The sequence below is a fragment of the Musa acuminata genome, chromosome BXJ1-3 (assembly GCF_036884655.1).
Source record: "Musa acuminata AAA Group cultivar baxijiao chromosome BXJ1-3, Cavendish_Baxijiao_AAA, whole genome shotgun sequence".
NCBI lineage: Eukaryota > Viridiplantae > Streptophyta > Magnoliopsida > Zingiberales > Musaceae > Musa > Musa acuminata.
This window is the reverse complement of record NC_088329.1, coordinates 3,229,818-3,246,576: the sequence shown is the minus strand read 5'-3', so window position 1 is coordinate 3,246,576 and position 16,759 is coordinate 3,229,818. Positions and strand designations below refer to the sequence as shown.

Sequence of the window (16,759 nt, the reverse complement as noted above, 5' to 3'; positions counted from 1 at the left end):
TAATTAGTCAACGCTTTGACAATCTGTTTTCTTGGATCTTTCATGTACAAAGTAAACGCCTGGAAATGGTGTGTCGCAGTCTGCAAAAGAGATCCCAATTGAGATACCAACAAAGAATCCGTCATCACTCCTTAACTCCCATTAAAAAATGAGCCGACTCCTAATGATGACGATATCACATTCCAGTGGCTTAATAAGCATCAGGTCTTGCATATACGCAGTCGAAGCACGGTGCCAAAGATCTTAGAACATGTAATAATAATATGTGGGATTACTGTCTTAGTCAGACATCATGTAGCTCAATAAAATACATCCAGATAGTGTAATATATTACATGTGCCAAACCAACGTGTAAAAGACTTTGTCAAGCTAGTAAATTGCACTGTGAGTAAACCATCACCCCAAAATTCATCTTATAAAGTTACAAATCATTTATAATATATAATCTTCAAGGAATGTATATTATAAAATAAATATCATCAAGCTGACAATCAAGTCGTCTGGTCTTTCGTTCATTTCATGTAACTCTCCACCCAAGCTCTGAAAGAATCCTCCTTTCAATCTTTGTTGCAATCCGGTAAACAATAAAATAAGCACAAATGTGCAGTAGAGAAAAGAAATAAGTCAAGGGTAAGCTAACAACAATATGCTATATACATAAATATCATATGTAAAAGCTAATCATATATTATGCATGAATCGATAGGGTCAATAAAAAAAAAGAGTAGAAAAGAATTCTTCTATAGATAATAACAAATAACATCATCAAACTTATGCAATCATGCATCATTGCGCACATATATCATCAATGGCATTTGGACGCTCGAGATGCACTCTCTCAATAATAGATGGAGACGTCTTACTCATCGAGATGACTCGACTCTCTCGATAGCCGGTAGAAAGGAATCATGTCACACTCTCGACAACTGATGGAGTGATGTCTCACCCGCTATGGTGACGACACAACTCCTCCATCCCGAGCAGGAGACCGAACAATCATCACGTTTGACGACTCGCTAATCCCTTAAGGTCTCATAAGCATCTGAAGGGAATCGCCTTATTAGTATTGGCCTACTACCCTTGATAGAAAATCAAGTGTCCATAATCATCATCACAATATCGTACATAATCATATCACAAGCATCAGGAACTCTTCATGTAACAACATCAAGTATTTCACAATAACATGCATATACATCATGATAGGCATTCATCCATGTGTAACAATCTAAGATATCATATAAAGGTATATGCATAGAATTTCACCTATTCATAGGGTTGCTGTATGGCTGCACGCAGCCATAACAACATTCCTTTCCCACCCCAATGATGGTGGGAGGAAACTCTAGGAATTCAGAATGCTATCAGGTTTCTTGGATGAATATTTCGCATGCATAATACATAGTATAAAAGAAAACACATTCTTTATCCAGATATATAGCAAGAGAGGATGTTCATGTGATCATACCAAAATCATTTGTGCAGTGAAAACAACAATATAGAGAGAAAGAAAAACCTAAAAGATCCCTACCTGTTAAGGGTCGTGCACTACCTCATCTTTCTCCTCTTCAATCACCACCCGAAGAGCTTCCATCTTCTGCTCCTCAAGGAAAACTCTCGCAAGAAAGGGAAAACAAAATAGAATCATGTAATATTATGCTGAAAAGAGGGATACTATCTAATCTATCAAACTCCCCAACAACAATCACCGTTTCAACCATCCGATATGATATCAAAATGCATAATCACCAGTTTGCCCTCCAAAGCCTAACTTAATTTGTTCAGGTATAAAATTGGTAGTTGACTTCAGAGTTTACCAGCATCTATAAAGGAGACCTTTTTGGGTTTGCTTTGGACAACCATAGCTCATGGAGAGAACAACTCGATTCTTCCTCTTTGTTTATTCATGCTTTGTTCTAGCAGCAGCAGCAGCAGCTCAGAATGGAAGCAGGAACTCGACTGCTGCTTTCCATGTAGGAGTCATCCTCGACCTGGGCACGTTGGTGGGGAAGATGGGTTCTACCAGTATTTCCATGGCAGTTGAGGACTTCTATGCCATGCATGGGAACTACACTTCCAGGATAGTTTTCCACACCAAGGATTCCAAGAGTGATGTGATCCAAGCTGCATCAGCAGGTAGCTTTTTGTTCTTCCATATCTCATTTTGAGTAGTCCAAGCCCATCTTCTTTCCACAACAAGGAGAAAAAGATGAACAAAACAGCAGTAACTCTAATTCTGCAGTTATGCATCCCACTCTCTTGTACCTAAATTAGTAGAATACGAATCCATTCAGGTTAATCAAGAGAAATAATATAGGAATGTTTGCCTGACTCATGTATAGTTGCTATTATCTTGATCAATGTGAAAACCATTCACAAGAATCTAGGAAAGTGTCAAGCAGTTTCATAACAAAGAAAGTCAACTTGGCATTTTTGATTTGTTCTAAAAAGTAAGCTGACAATTTCTTTATTATTTTCCATACAAAGAAAGTCAATGGTCACCTACTACTCTTACCATGAGAATAAGAAAGAGCCTTTAATATGTGAAGATAGACCATAAATTATGGATGGCATTATGACAAGACAATAAATACCACAAACTTTGAACAGAGTGATACAGCAAGTATCCACTGCTTAAAATGCAAGTTTTTCCCTGTCACAGTACGTTTCTCCTGCTCCCTTTTAGCAAAAAGTGGGAAAATAAAAGAACAAAACAAACACTAAACAGAAAGAGAACAAAACATGGAAGAGTACCATGAAAACGTAAACTCTTATACAGCTACGAGTATTTTATTCATCAATCAGAAACAATCTAGGTCAGTTTAAGAAGTTGAAATTTATTTCTGGAACCTTCAAAGTCTTTCTTCTGAACTTTTGTAATTGGACAAGTTCTCCAGTCAACCATAAGTTGAACAAAGTTTTGAGCAAAATCAAAAAATTGCAATAGTGTTTCAATTTTTGTTATTCACCAAAAATTAACACTTAATAATGGTTCAGATCCTCCACATTCTTCTTATCCATGAAGGTGTTCACATTGATTACTAATGAAAATCTAGCACATTAACTAAGGTTATATGTATAATTTTCACAAAAGATGAATACTGGTTAATCTCGAATAATTTATTTTTTTATCATTAATTTTGAATGGGATTTGCTGTACCACATAATACTATGCTGCTGACAGCTTGATCCACCTGTCGCTTGGATTTACATTCATATGAAGTATTTTTAACAAGAGGATAAAATTCAGGTCTGCAGTCCAGTATTTTTAACATGATATAGAAATGACAAACATATTGATGTAGAATAGGGTAGAGAAAAAGAGAGAGAGCAAGAGAAATAGAACAAGAGAAGAGTGAGATTAGATATTAGAGAGGAGAGAAAGAAATCTGAAGTGTTTCTTCAAATCTGAGAAAGAAATCAGAAAGAGAAGATTAAGATTAGAGATTAGAGAAGAGAGAAGATGCAAGATTTTTTCGTTTCTTCATAATATTGACAAGCTTACTATTTGTAGGGGTTTAGAAGCCTTAGGACAATCAATGTAAGCAGTGATCACCAAGAGTAACCTCCTAGGAAACTTTTATACCTCCTAGAAACCAAAAATGTGACTTTTAAGAGACCTAAATAGTTTTAGAACTTATTATAGCAGAGAAGAAAAAGAGTGCACTTAATATAAGTGCACACTTTACAAAAGCAGAGTTCCAATGTTTACACCTAGAAAAGACCAAATGACACTTCACATTTTCACACAATTTTTAGAATTTCTAGACCAACTAATTAATGATATTTTTTGTTTTGCCTAGTATAAATTCTTCTGAAATCCTTTATAAATCTAGATGTTCCCCATCACACATAATGCTAGAAACTTCTATAATATGTCTTGACACAAAATTGGGATTTAAGGATCTTACTCCCATAAGTTATTTTTAAATTTTCTCAAATGGAAAAAGGGTTATTTATTTTTGGTTCCTTTTCCCTTCACATATTGTTCAATGCTTTATAACCAGTAGAATTTTATTAAGCTCTTCCACTACAGTTTTCTTCCAGCTGAAACCTGTTAATTTCATATGTACCAGCTCTGGATTTGATAGAGAACTCTGAGGTGGAAGTCATCATAGGACCCCAGAAATCCTCTCAAGCAGCTTTTGTTGCGGAGCTTGGTGACAGAAGTCAGGTTCCAATTATCTCTTTTTCTGCAACAAGCCCCACACTGACCTCCTCCCTTATCCCATACTTTGTCAGAACAACATTGAATGACTCATCTCAGGTGAACAGCATCTCCTCCATTATCAAGGCTTATGGATGGAGAGAGGTGGTATTGATTTATGAGGACACTGACTATGGTAGGGGTGTTATACCTATCCTGGTAAATGCCTTGCAAGGAATAGATACACGTGTACCCTATCACAGTGTCATACCAGTATCAGCAACCGATGATCAAATCATGGAAGAACTTTACAAACTGATGACCATGCAAACAAGGATCTTCATTGTGCACGTGTCATCTTTTATGGGTTCCCGTCTCTTTTTAAATGCTAAGGAGGCAGGGATGATGACTGGAGGGTTTGTGTGGATAATGAGTGATGGTCTCGCAAACATCATAGACTCACTTGACCCTTCTGTCATTGAATCAATGCAGGGCACCTTAGGGGTGAAGTTGTATGTACCCAAGACAAGAAAACTTGATGATTTCACTACCAGATGGAAGCGGAGATTTCAGCAAGATCATCCCAATGATCAGCAAGCCGAATTGAGCATATTTGCACTATGGGCTTATGATACAGTTTGGGCCGTGGCAATGGCAGCTGAGAAGATCGGTATCAAAGTTGCTAGCTTTAGAAAGCCGAGAATTGTCCCAAACTCAACAGTCTTGGAAACGTTAGGAGCTTCGATGAATGGTCCAAAGCTTTTGAAAGCAATACTGGAGAGTAGATTTAAAGGTTTAAGTGGTGAGTTTTATCTCATCGATAGACAATTGCGATCCTCTATATTCCAAATAATTAATGTGGTTGGTAAAGGAGAAAGAGGGATAGGCTTTTGGACCCCAGAATATGGAATCTCAAAACAGCTGAATAATACTAAAGGGTATTCAACCTTGATTACTGATCTGAATACTGTGATCTGGCCAGGGGACTACAATGCAGTGCCAAAGGGATGGGAGATTCCGGTAAGTGGAAAGAAGCTAAGGATTGGAGTTCCAGTCACCCAAGGATTTCCTCATCTCATGAATGTAGAAACAGATCCTGTTACAAATTCAACCATGGGAAATGGATATTGCATCGATGTTTTTGAAACAGTAATAAAGAAGTTACGCTACTCTATTCCTTATGAGTATATTCCATTTAAGACTATACAAGGGGAGCTAGGAGGTTCATATAATGATCTCACCTACCAAGTCTATCTTCAGGTGAGAAATGAATAAGAGCAAGAAAGATGTAGCTAACTAATGATAATAACAAGTAGTGCATCTAGTATAATTAAACAACAGATTTCATGCTGTTTAAGAATCTGATACTTTGGCATCAATCGATTTATTCATTTCTAGTTGTTCAATAAATTATCGTGGATATTGGTTGTGGTTTGTAAATGGTTTATCTCCACTCATGGTTTACCTGACAAATTGAGGAAGCAGAGTTACAACTAAAAATTCTTACATATATTGAATGTTTTTTTTATTTTCAATCCACTTAATATAGTCTTTAATTACATAACGTGGTTAGAAGGATTACACTATAATCTTCCTCATATAATAACTGATACGGACAAGTTTTTGCGTTGCAAGTAATGGACTGCTTAATCAGCTTTTCTCAGAATTGTCTGAACTATTAAATAGAACAGATGATCATTTTCTGGACTATTATAAGTTTCAAATTGTGGAACAAGCATTTTCAATTTTCCACTTGCACTTAAATGGCACAAATTTAGTGTCCGTTAAATTTGCCATAAAATATTTTACTACAATAACTTGTTTCTCCTGTGCTTTTATGGGACGAGAACAGAAATATGACGCTGTGGTGGGGGATGTAACAATTAGACACAATAGATCTTTGTACGTGGATTTCACATTGCCATTTACCGAATCAGGTGTATCAATGATAGTTCCCGTTACAGATGGTACAAAGAAGAATGCATGGGTTTTCTTAAAGCCATTGACTCTGGATATGTGGCTGGGAAGTTTGGCATTTGTCATCTACACAGGCTTTGTCATTTGGGTCATGGAGCACAGGATAAACACTGATTTCAGGGGACCCTTCTCCCAGCAGCTTGGGACCATCTTTTTCTTCTCTTTCTCGACACTAGTCTTCTCGCACAGTTGCGTAAGAGATTTCTCTGCCCTACGAGTATTAAATTTTAGCACAAGCACCAGTTACTCAAAAATGTCACTTGAATTTAAAGAGCATTCAGAAACTTCTATTTTGTTGGATAATATGAACTTTTCAGCCTCATAATATTGTTGACCCACCTATATGCTTCGCCCTTTTTTCCTTCAAAGACACTCCTTCTGTGTGCTTGAACCATTTCCCTTTCTTGGACAAAAGGAATCGTGTCAAATGTTTCTTTCTTGCTTGCTTGCAGGAGAGAAGATAGAGAATATCTTATCTAAGTTTGTTGTAATTGTATGGGTATTCGTGGTGTTGGTACTCACATCAAGCTACACTGCTAGCTTGACGTCAATGCTCACAGTGCAACAGCTTCAACCAACAGTGACTGATGTGCATGAGCTCCTTAAGCATGGGGACTATGTCGGATATCATAAAGGATCATTTGTGGAAGGTCTTTTGAAGCAACTAAACTTTGATGAGTCAAAGTTGAGGGCCTATGAGACAACTGGGGAATATTTTGAGGCCCTCTCAAAGGGAAGTCAGAATGGTGGTGTTTCAGCTATTGTCCATGAAATTCCATACATCAAGCTATTTCTTGCAGAGCACTGCACGGGATTTACTATGATTGGACCGATTTATAAGACTGCAGGATTTGGATTTGTGAGTTCAGTTATTTCTCTTGTTCTCTTTTGTGAGCCTTCCACATGTAGAAATACTTACAACAAAAGAAAACTAGTAAATCATAAAGAGAAGTCAGAAAGTAGATCTACTTATTAAATGCAACAGTTCTCAGAGGCTTGAATTTATCAGCAAATTAGCAAAGCAATGAATATGAGCTGTCTCCTAGAAAATTGGATTAAAGTTAGTTTGTATTTTCTGTTTCTTCAGCGAAACATAATCTGATATTGGTCTGCAACATTCTTAGTCTCCGCCACAACCAAACTTGGTCCAAGTAAAATTGTGTCAAATGAACATCATGAAGTGAGATAAAAACAATAAACTTTACTTTGATATCAAACAGTTCCATGTATAACAATGAATTGTTTCAGAACTATATATTCAACTGTAAATGCAAATGTAAAGAAATACTTGCAACTTAGTGATGGTAATGAGGAAACTAATTGTTACTTGAACCATATTACAATGCTTATTAGATGATTGTGCAAATGCTTACCTTAATTCTGATAGCACCTGCTACTCCTGCAGGTATTTCCCAAAGGTTCCCCTCTGGTTCCTGATGTTTCAAGGGCAATCCTGAATTTGACTGATGGAGACAGCATCCTACAGATAGAGAGGAAATGGTTTGGGGATCAGAATGCTTGTCTAAAACAAGGTAGCATTATCAGCTCAGATAATCTTAGTTTCCGTAACTTCTGGGGACTCTTTATGATCACTGGAGTGGTATCGACTTGTGCCCTCTTCATATTCTTACTTATGTTCCTCCATAAGAATTGGCATGAACTAAAAGGTATTGATTCCAATAAGCCAATCTGGCAAAGAATTGGATCTTGGGCAAGATACTACAACAACAAGGACATGGACTCTTACACATTTCGGGCTGATGGACCTTATAATACATCTCCTGCTACCAACAGTAAGTATGGAGATGTGGCAGACCCTGAAGCCACAACCTGTGAGAACTCACCGAATCAACAAGGTTTTCTTATGACTGACTCGGATGCAACCCATTACCCCCTAGTGGAAGAAAGCTCCTCTGGAGAGATTACCAGGATAGCTGCATAAGGTCAACTAGGTACTGTTGTTGTAATTGTTACAAATATGAGCTTCATATGAACATTATGCTCACTACATGTATCATTTTCTAATTCATTCTCATTCTCATGGTAAAACCTCCAAGAGTTTCTCAAAGATGTTTCAAGTATCAGTGATCAGATCTTCATTTCTCCAAATCCCGTAAACCGAAGGAGGCGAAGATGATCCCATCAGAATCATATACCACTAACTAAAACCATAGGCAAAAAATTTCAAGCGACAAGAGCTCAAAGTATGAAGTCCTAACAAAGTTCTATGATTTAAGTTGACGCTTTTAAACTTAACGCAATGCATGGTGACATATGAGTCCCTGACAGCAGTATTTGGTGTTGTTTGCCATGGGTCAGTGCTTCCGTGATTCCCCTTTTTCTTTCTCTTACCTCCCTCATTTTGAACTAAAAGAAGCCTACTTCAAGGTTGCAATAATGGCTCTATATATATAACTGTGCATATGGAGTTAATATAATGGAGAAAAGTTGTATGCTGATGAGAAGTTATAGCATGGAAATTTCGCTAATGAAAACGAATGAATTGCCATAATCCTCTAAGATGAAAGATCAAAGGGCTCCTATATATTTCACTTCTTGGCCTTTCTATTTTTTCATAAATAAAAAGATCTGGCACAACGATCATTGATTTCTCTTACCCATAGTGCATTATAACTGGAGTTTGCAAAGACGGTGTGAAAAGAAGAATTTTGACCAACGCCGGGAAATCACTATAGAATTCAGAGGTTCAACCACAGATGAGTCTGCGACTACATCCACTGGAAGACCACAATGTTATAATGTGCATCCAGTATGATTAAAGCTAAATGCACAAGATGAACATCTATCTTACTATCTTGTTTCTAGGAAAAACTTGACATAGGAATCAGAAAACACAAGAAACCCTAATACCAATTCTCTTCCACATCAGATCCGTGTCGAACGAATCAAGCTAAGTGGTTCAAGACAAAGGAACCTATCGAGGTTCTCGGGTGACATGTCGAGGAACCGGAGCTTGATGACAACATAAAGAAGTCATAGACCTAAAAATAAGAACAACTCTCGACACACGAAGAAAACTTACTTCGCAGGAGAGCTGCTTCTTCGCCCCTCGACCTACTGTTCCTCCCTGCCTTCTGATCTCTCTCGCATTCCCTTCTCTGCCGCTGCTGTGTCGAGCAAAGGGAAAAAGAGAAAGCGAGCACTCACCTCGCGCACCTCCCAATATCCACGTGGCAATTTCTCATTAACGAAAAATGTGAACAAAATTAAATAACTATTAAAGAAAAATAATTCAATCATACAACAAAGAAATTAATTATAATAATAAATATAAATCATAATATTTCAACTATTTGGATGGACACTTTTTCGTGTTCCGTAAAATGATAACAAAATTAAAAAAAAAATTCTATATTCCACTATAATCTTTTGCTTTACCTAATTTGGATGTGTAGCATTAGACTCATAATATCCAACGTGATGGAATGTATGATAGTCTTTGCACTAAAGGATCCAACTTAGTCTATAATCAAATCTACTCATAGTATATGTGAGGCTTAGTTGACTCAATGTCCACTTTGCTATGATATTATTTGACATATTAATTGTCATGATCCGATTTTATGGGATTATTAAGCTTCAACAAAATATTTAAACTAAAATTGATAATAATATATTTATTAAATTATTGTAATTCAATCTTAAACCCCATATAGTTAAAAATTTAGGATCCGATCCCTATATTTAAAAAAATTATATTCAAATTCTTATAGTTAAATACCTTTAGCATCCCGATCTCTATACTTATAAAATTTATACTGAAATTTTTATAGTTATAAAAGTAAAATATTTATCTTAACGTCATTGGGCTTTACCTAATTGGATTAAATGTTTCACCGTAAACTTTTTTAACTCTAAGGATCGAAATGGTAAAAAGGTCTAATAAGGATTTCGATACAAGTTTTTTAGGTATAGAAATCGAGATGCTAAAGAGGTCTAACTGTAACTATAGGGTATATGTAATTAGCTAGGTGTGTGCATGTTCTTGCTCCAAGATAGCCCATATGTAAACCCATCTTTAGGCCCAAAATAAGTGAATGAAAGTTTAGGCCCATTTATCATGTTGCTTCAATACAAGGCAAGCATATTAGCAAGGTTTGATCCACTCAGTGGGAACCCAATATGACAGTAAAAGAAACAGGGAAGAAGTGCCTGTTGTTGGTAAACCAAAAAGATAAGGCATATGAACTGACAGTGGAGGGCCACTGGAAAGAATCCATGCAAGTGAATGGGAGGAGAGGAGAAACAACAGATGCATGGATCCATGCAGTAAACAACCAAAGAGGAAAAGAGTGGGTGACACCCTCACATGGGCCAAGGCCTCTGAGATGTGTGGTCATCATGATCATCCTCCACACAGCAAAGGAGACTGATTGCAAGAGAGGAGAGCAGTTGAGGTGTTGTTTTCGTCAGGAAAAAGGCAGATTTGGGGTGTGGGGAAGAAGGTGGAGGAGTTTAAGGTGAGGTGGGTGTTGGAAGCATCTGTGTGCACCCACTGGATTTGTCATAAAGCAGACCTTGTCTTGTTTTGGGTGGAAGTGGCTGTGGGCAATCAATTCCTTCAACCTCTTCTCCAGCATCCCATGATCTGTCTTATTCTCTCTCTCTCTTGCCTCACCATTCCACTCACTCTATTTAACACCCACACAATCTAATGCCTGTTTATATTACTTCTCTGCAGTTAAACATGCTGACAGAATCATGAATGTAGCTTTGGATTTAGTCCTATATTTCCAATAGATAGAAATGATAAGAAGTCATCACTGAATTAAACATTGATTCTACAGTATATTAGTGGATTTTAGATCCACAATTTAGATTTTATCTCATGTGATTGGATCTAACATCCACAGTGAGAGAATCTTTACATCCAAATCCTGGTTGTGGTGATGTGCAGAGAGGGCCGGAAAACATATATCAGTGTCAGGTTGGTCACATCCAAGCGATGAACATGTTGCCTTTACGCTTTTAATGATCTGAGAGAGAGGTCTGACGGCAAGGAAAAGCTGAAGAAAGCGACGAGGACGCAGGTAAAGAGAGGGCCGGAAGTTGCCAGGAGAAGCCATCACCACGCCATTGGAGGTCGAAAGCTTACAAAGCTGGGACGGCAGCACAGTCTCGATGGGCGTGCCCTTCTTTTGTGGCCGCATGGACTGCCAGTACGTCCTCTTTCTTCCACCATCGATTGCCAACCCACAGTTGAGGGCTGAAGCCGTGGCTTTGCAAACAGGAACGAAAGTGGGAACAATTAACTGACACTGTCACATTCCCTTTTCCTTCTTTTGTTTGTAAAGTTCGTCCAAAAGCTGCTCTTCTCCTCTTCTCGCTTTGACAAGCCTTTTGCAGAAGCAGAATCCATGGGTGTTCATGAGGGGAGAGAGAAGAAGAGGAAAGTTTGATTGCTGAATGAGTTAAAACTAGATTCCATTGCCGATCTCTTATTTACTGCAGATGGATGACCAGTGTTCCTTTGTGGAGCCATCGAGACCTTGTATCTTTCCCCATGAATTGGTATCCATGCACACTGGTTTTGGTGGTCCATTGCAGACATGATCACCATCGAACAGCGATGAGAGCGAGTCCAAAAGATGAAATGAGAATGAGGATTTAGGAAGAACAAAAAGAAAAGATCAATTGGACCACTAAAAACCACAGGTTCTGTTCACAGTCACTCTGATATTTCTTTTCTTACTCGATAAGAGAAAGTAAGGATAAGGCGAGGAATGAAAGGGAAAGGCAAAGACTGTTGGAGTGCAGAAAGGGGACCGACTGTATGTGGCAGCGCAGCTTTTGGTCTCGCTGGGCAAAGGTTAATCCTGAGTGCTTCCGCTTTAATCGTCTCATGGGTCAAAAGATTAAGCGGTGTTCATCGGTCATGTGCTCGCCATGGCCTCTGCCATCTCTGAAGCAGCTCCACCCGCTTGTCTTCTCTCGGAAGACGTGCTGCTGCACCCACACAGTGACACGGCTGCTTCTTGCTTCCATGCTCTTTCCCGAGTGTCGACAACATGATGCTCGACGTCTTCCACACTCTGCACTCCGTAGTTATCCGGTAAGTTTGGCAATGGTGCATGAGAATTTACGTGGAATTAAACGTACTCCATTATCATTAATTAGTACATGAACAGAGATACTAATCAATGTAATCGCTATGAACAAGAAAAAGAAAAAGGAAATTATCCTTCGATTATATCCTAAGCTTTCAAGCTCCATGTATGGCGATGCTGACGGAGCTCGGCAGCCAATTCCCGGCGCAGCCTCCCTTGTTTGTATCGTTGTTCGCCTTCACCGATGATAGCCGTACCGTAGATCGGTTGTTGACCTCTGAATTGCTCCTCAGTTGATTGATGCTTGGCACCAGTACCCTGTCGGTCCATTCGTCGAACACCGTGGTGGCTCCGCTTTGCCAAACCCCGCCAACTATTCGATCGAGTGCCTCCTCATCGATCCGTAATGGTCGACCGGTGCCCATGATTCTTGTGAATGTCGAGGATATCGACTCGGAGAGTGTCTTCTTCAATGTGCTAAAGTCTACGGGGTTGAACACGATGGCTTCATCCACTATATCGATTAGCTCAGAGGCATTCGACGATGATGTTGGGCAGTCGACGGCGAGCTGCCCGTACTTGTGCTCGTGCTCCACTGTGAGGTCACTGGAATTCCACGAACCCTCTTCGCCATCATCATCATCTTCGCTGACAGCCAAATTCAAATCGAGAGAAAGGCCCTGACTGCAAGACTGCTTTCTCTGTTTCGGCGGCTGCTCATTCTTCAATGGCGGATCGGGATGTCGCTTCCTGCTCTTTTCCCCGAACGAGAGCTCCAGTTGCCACCCTCTGCATTGGAGATGGCAGTCCTCTGAGTTCCTGAGATTGTCAGGCCACCGATCTGAAATGAGGATGAAGATGATGCCGCCATGGCTGACCTCCCGGCCACGAGAATCCAGGAGTCGACCGCTTTCGATGGCACGCTTGATAGTCCCCCTTACGAGATCGTCGGCATGATCGATGTCTTCGAGCACAATTATGGAGCAGGGATTCTGCTGGATGGCCTCAGCGATTTGGTCCAGCAAAGTCTTGACATCCATTTCTCCATCATCACCATCAGCAGACGATGGGCTACCGAGATTGATTCTGACCGGTGCAGCGTTGAACATGAGCTCCGACAGGGCAGCAGCCATCTTCCTCTTCCCAACCTTATCGGGTCCAGTGAAGAGCAGCCATGAACCAGCCCTGGCCCCAACGCTGCGCCGCTTACCATTCCCGGACTTGAATCGCACCACTGCAGCGGCGATGGCAGAGGCGGCCTCCGGCTGCCAGCTGACGGCCTTGGTCAGGCCATTAGAGATCCTCTTCAGGGAATCAGCATCTGGAATACCTGTGATTGTTTTGCTTCGTTGGTCACTAAATTGATCCCAAGATCTCTTCGACAAGGCCACCGTGCGCTCGCCATGGGGTTTCTGCAATGGGGCACTGAGAGGCCGCGAGAGCCCCAGAACAAGGTCTGTCTTCACCGGGCTTATATGGTCTTCCAGTGAGTTCGGCTTCAGACTGCCATCACCGTCATTTCGAGTTGGAGTTGGTTCGAGATGCTGCTGTGGAAGAATGGTGCAGCTTCTTGAGCTTAGCATCGGAAGACTTGGGGCCGGAGTTCTTCCAGAGGTGATAACATTTGCACGAAGATTCATGTGGAGGCGAGTGCATCTGCCACACCATTTCCTCAGCAACTCTTCAGCCTTTTCCTTCTGAAGAAGCTCCTGCTCCTCGATCTGTGCAAACGATGTAACCTTAGCTCGTATCTTGAATCCATGGAGATGAATTTGAGACTCGCAATCGATTCAAAGTTCAAACCTGAAGGTGGTGATCGGATGCGGGTGTCCTGCTGGGAACCGCGATCTGCAACCACCGGGGTAGACTTCCCTTTGACTGCTGTCCGGGCTTTGAAGAGCGGCCCTCTGATTCGTTTGGTACGAGCTTGGCAAGCTCATGCTGATAGCCCGCCATGCAAAGTTGGCACAAAGCTGCCGGCTGCGAGCAACTGCTGCTTTCCAATGGTCGAGTCAGGACGATGGCAGCGGTACCAGCTGCCATGATCGAGCTGCTTGCGCTGTCATTGCCTCCGGACCTGGAATCATACAAGAGTTGTCGCAAGATCAGAATGAGCAGAGCAACAGAGTAGGTGGAACAGAGTGTAATCTCGGTTTCATGCCTTGGGAACAAGCCGGCCATCGGTGGCGACCTCGGCGGGATGGGCACGGCCTGGAGGTCCCAGTCTCCCTCCATCGTCGGGTGGTAGACTTGGCATCTCAGATACGTCGCGCATGTCGCAGTCCCGACCACCCAAACTCGGCCTCTGCTTCCGTCGCCTTCTCGGAGCTTGGACAGTAGCCGCCCCATCTCCGTCAGTGCGGCGCGGGCCATCTGCTGAACCGAGCTTGCACCGGATCCGCCGGGGCTCTCCACAAGCCATTTCAAGTCCCCCAGATCGAGAACTAGACCTGCCATGCCACCATTGGTGGAGCGAGCACGAATCACGTGTTCCAAAGTGCCATATAATTCGTTGATCTTTCTGGGTATCAAGCTTCGTTCCGAAGACGAGAATTCCTTCTCCAAGGACACGACTTGAGCCAAACGTAATGTTGCCGGGTTGTCCATGCCGAGCTCCTCCTTTTCGATCATCGTTAGCACCTCCTCCATCACCGACGCTGCCTCGAAGTCGCCGACGAGAACCGGGTTCCTCTTCTTCACCCTCGTCATTATGTCCAACACCTTCTTGACCTCCTCCCTCTTCTTTGCGTCCGGCCTGCTCCTCCCCTGTTTCTGCTGCAACCGAGGACTGATGTATACGTTCCTCGTGCCCGGAAGGCTCGGCGAAGCGGCGGCAGCGTCAGAATCGGAGAAGAGCGAGTGCTCGATGGCAGCTTTCACGGCGGGGCTCGAGAAGCCGGCCTCGCGCATGACGCGGCTGACGGAGGGATCATCAAGAACAGAGACGACGAGGTGGCCGAGCTCGACCTTGACGGCGAGCAGCGGGGGCTGCTGCTGCTGCTGCTCGGGGCACCCACGGCGCTGGTGGGCCTGGGCGCGCTTGACTGCCGCAACCAGCGCGTTGGAGAGTGGCGGCTGCTCGGCGTCGGCGCTGCTTGAACTGGCACTAGCCGGGAGGCGATCGAGCGCGACGGAGAAGCAGAGTTCGAGGGCCCGGCAATGAAGGGGGTGGGAGGAGGAAGACAGGAGCGGGTGGGAGACGGCGCAGGCTCGGCGGAGGAGCCCCGAGGGAGCTGCGAGGAGGTTGGCTGCCACGTGGAGCGGCGTCGTCTGGCCATGGCGTCGGCGGCGCGCTTCCTCGACAGACCGCATCAAAACCGCTGCCGCCTCCGGCGTCAGCATCTGCTGTATCGTCGCCACCTCCGTCCTCATCGATTCCCCCACCCTTTTCTCCTTCTCCAATATGTACACACACTACCACAAACGAGGACACCTCTCGGTCTCTGCAGCCCCAACCAATCCGAACTATACAGTGCGACAATATAGAAGAAGGACGTACGACACAGTCTCTCCTACACAGTATAGAAGGCAGCTTTGAATAAGAGAGATGATGTACCCGTTCCAAGGTGATTAACCGCAGGTGTAGTTCACAGTGAGAGAGAGAGAGAGAGAGAGAGAGAGGACCAACAAGAATCTTCTTCCTTTTTGCCTAAGATTACACGTTAATCTTGTGTTTCGTGATGAGGATAACCCCACTATACTATGTATGAGCACAAAATCTACAGTGAGAGAGGGAACTTGCAATCCAAGTCTGCTTTCAGCCATCATGAGCACTCTGTAGAGCCTTGTTGACATCTTCCCATCGGCCCTTCTCCATCAGTCCTTTACTTACCCAAACTGCACCGAGCTCTTCCTCTCAGACTTCAGATGCAAACAAGTCCATGCATCGATCTCGTACTTGTATGGAGAGATGCAGCCAAGGCTTCGATTACAAGGGGAAAGTAGTACGAGAGATGATGATGAGCGTCGCCGAGACGTGACTCGCACGCCCGCTGGCTTTGCCCTGCCATTGCTTTTTGGCTGCGCGCTTCTCGAGCAGCGGTAGGGTTGGTAAATGGTAAAGAGGTAAACCACTTCGCTTTGAGTTCTCTATTAGTCGGTGAGCAGCTTTTGTCAAAGCTCCACTTTTAGCTTTTAATTATTACCACACCACCACATGAATTGAGATCTCTTTCTCACTGGAAACACCCTTTAAATGAGCAATATTTATTATTTACCTGTATATACATAACATGCGCATAGATTTGATTTGATGATCATGTTGACTAGTTTGACTTAGACTGACATTAGACACAAGTGAATAAAATTTGATTTGAATTAATCATAAAAAAAAAAATGATCGAACTAAGATAGATTTGCTAGCCAAAATTAAGCTATTGTTTGATTGAATAAATTAAAAACATGGTATCGATTGAACTAGGGTTTATCTAGACGAAGATGAGTCGCATAACGATGATGAATATTTGTTGACGAGTAAATCGCCCTAAAACATGTATAGATTAAGTAGGGAAAAACAAACAACCTATACGTGCATAGAAATATATATTAAAAATATATTACACTAAGG

General features: G+C 42.0%; 2 protein-coding genes and 1 long non-coding RNA gene across 7 annotated transcripts; 1 reads left to right on the top strand and 2 right to left on the bottom strand.

Moving 5' to 3' along the window:
- Positions 1–350: 350 nt before the first annotated feature.
- Positions 351–9,306, bottom strand: LOC135617072 (uncharacterized). 5 transcript variants are annotated; one of them, XR_010488604.1, is made up of 5 exons: positions 9,168–9,306; positions 7,498–7,604; positions 1,818–2,265; positions 1,532–1,614; positions 507–1,042 (listed from the first exon to the last, which is right to left on the bottom strand). It is a non-coding gene; the product is annotated as an uncharacterized LOC135617072 (long non-coding RNA). The 5 variants fall into 5 exon arrangements; XR_010488602.1 differs by having other exon boundaries at positions 351–562; positions 1,532–2,265; XR_010488605.1 differs by having other exon boundaries at positions 351–540; positions 1,532–2,265.
- LOC135617065 (glutamate receptor 2.7-like) lies at positions 2,004–8,794 on the top strand. The gene is made up of 5 exons (XM_065116971.1): positions 2,004–2,136; positions 4,077–5,407; positions 6,000–6,312; positions 6,577–6,983; positions 7,530–8,794. Exons 1-5 carry the CDS (start codon positions 2,013–2,015, stop codon positions 8,064–8,066), a joined length of 2,712 nt encoding a protein of 903 aa, XP_064973043.1. The 5' UTR covers positions 2,004–2,012; the 3' UTR covers positions 8,067–8,794.
- Positions 9,307–11,720: 2,414 nt separating the features above from the next.
- Positions 11,721–16,322, bottom strand: LOC135617062 (protein SMAX1-like). Its single transcript, XM_065116965.1, has 3 exons — positions 14,354–16,322; positions 13,996–14,269; positions 11,721–13,913 (listed from the first exon to the last, which is right to left on the bottom strand). The coding sequence occupies exons 1-3, from the start codon at positions 15,562–15,564 to the stop codon at positions 12,348–12,350; spliced, it is 3,051 nt and encodes a 1,016-aa protein (XP_064973037.1). The 5' UTR covers positions 15,565–16,322; the 3' UTR covers positions 11,721–12,347.
- Between the last annotated feature and the right edge of the window lie 437 nt (positions 16,323–16,759).

Coding starts and splice junctions, on each gene's coding strand:
- LOC135617065 (XM_065116971.1), top strand. CDS start 2,013: ATGGGTTCTACCAGTATTTCCATGGCAGTTGAGGACTTCTATGCCATG. Junction 2,137..4,076: donor GATCCAAGCTGCATCAGCAG/GTAGCTTTTTGT, acceptor CATATGTACCAG/CTCTGGATTTGATAGAGAAC. Junction 6,313..6,576: donor GACACTAGTCTTCTCGCACA/GTTGCGTAAGAG, acceptor GCTTGCTTGCAG/GAGAGAAGATAGAGAATATC.
- LOC135617062 (XM_065116965.1), bottom strand. CDS start 15,564: ATGAGGACGGAGGTGGCGACGATACAGCAGATGCTGACGCCGGAGGCG. Junction 14,270..14,353: donor ATGGCCGGCTTGTTCCCAAG/GCATGAAACCGA, acceptor GTATGATTCCAG/GTCCGGAGGCAATGACAGCG. Junction 13,914..13,995: donor CATCCGATCACCACCTTCAG/GTTTGAACTTTG, acceptor TCGTTTGCACAG/ATCGAGGAGCAGGAGCTTCT.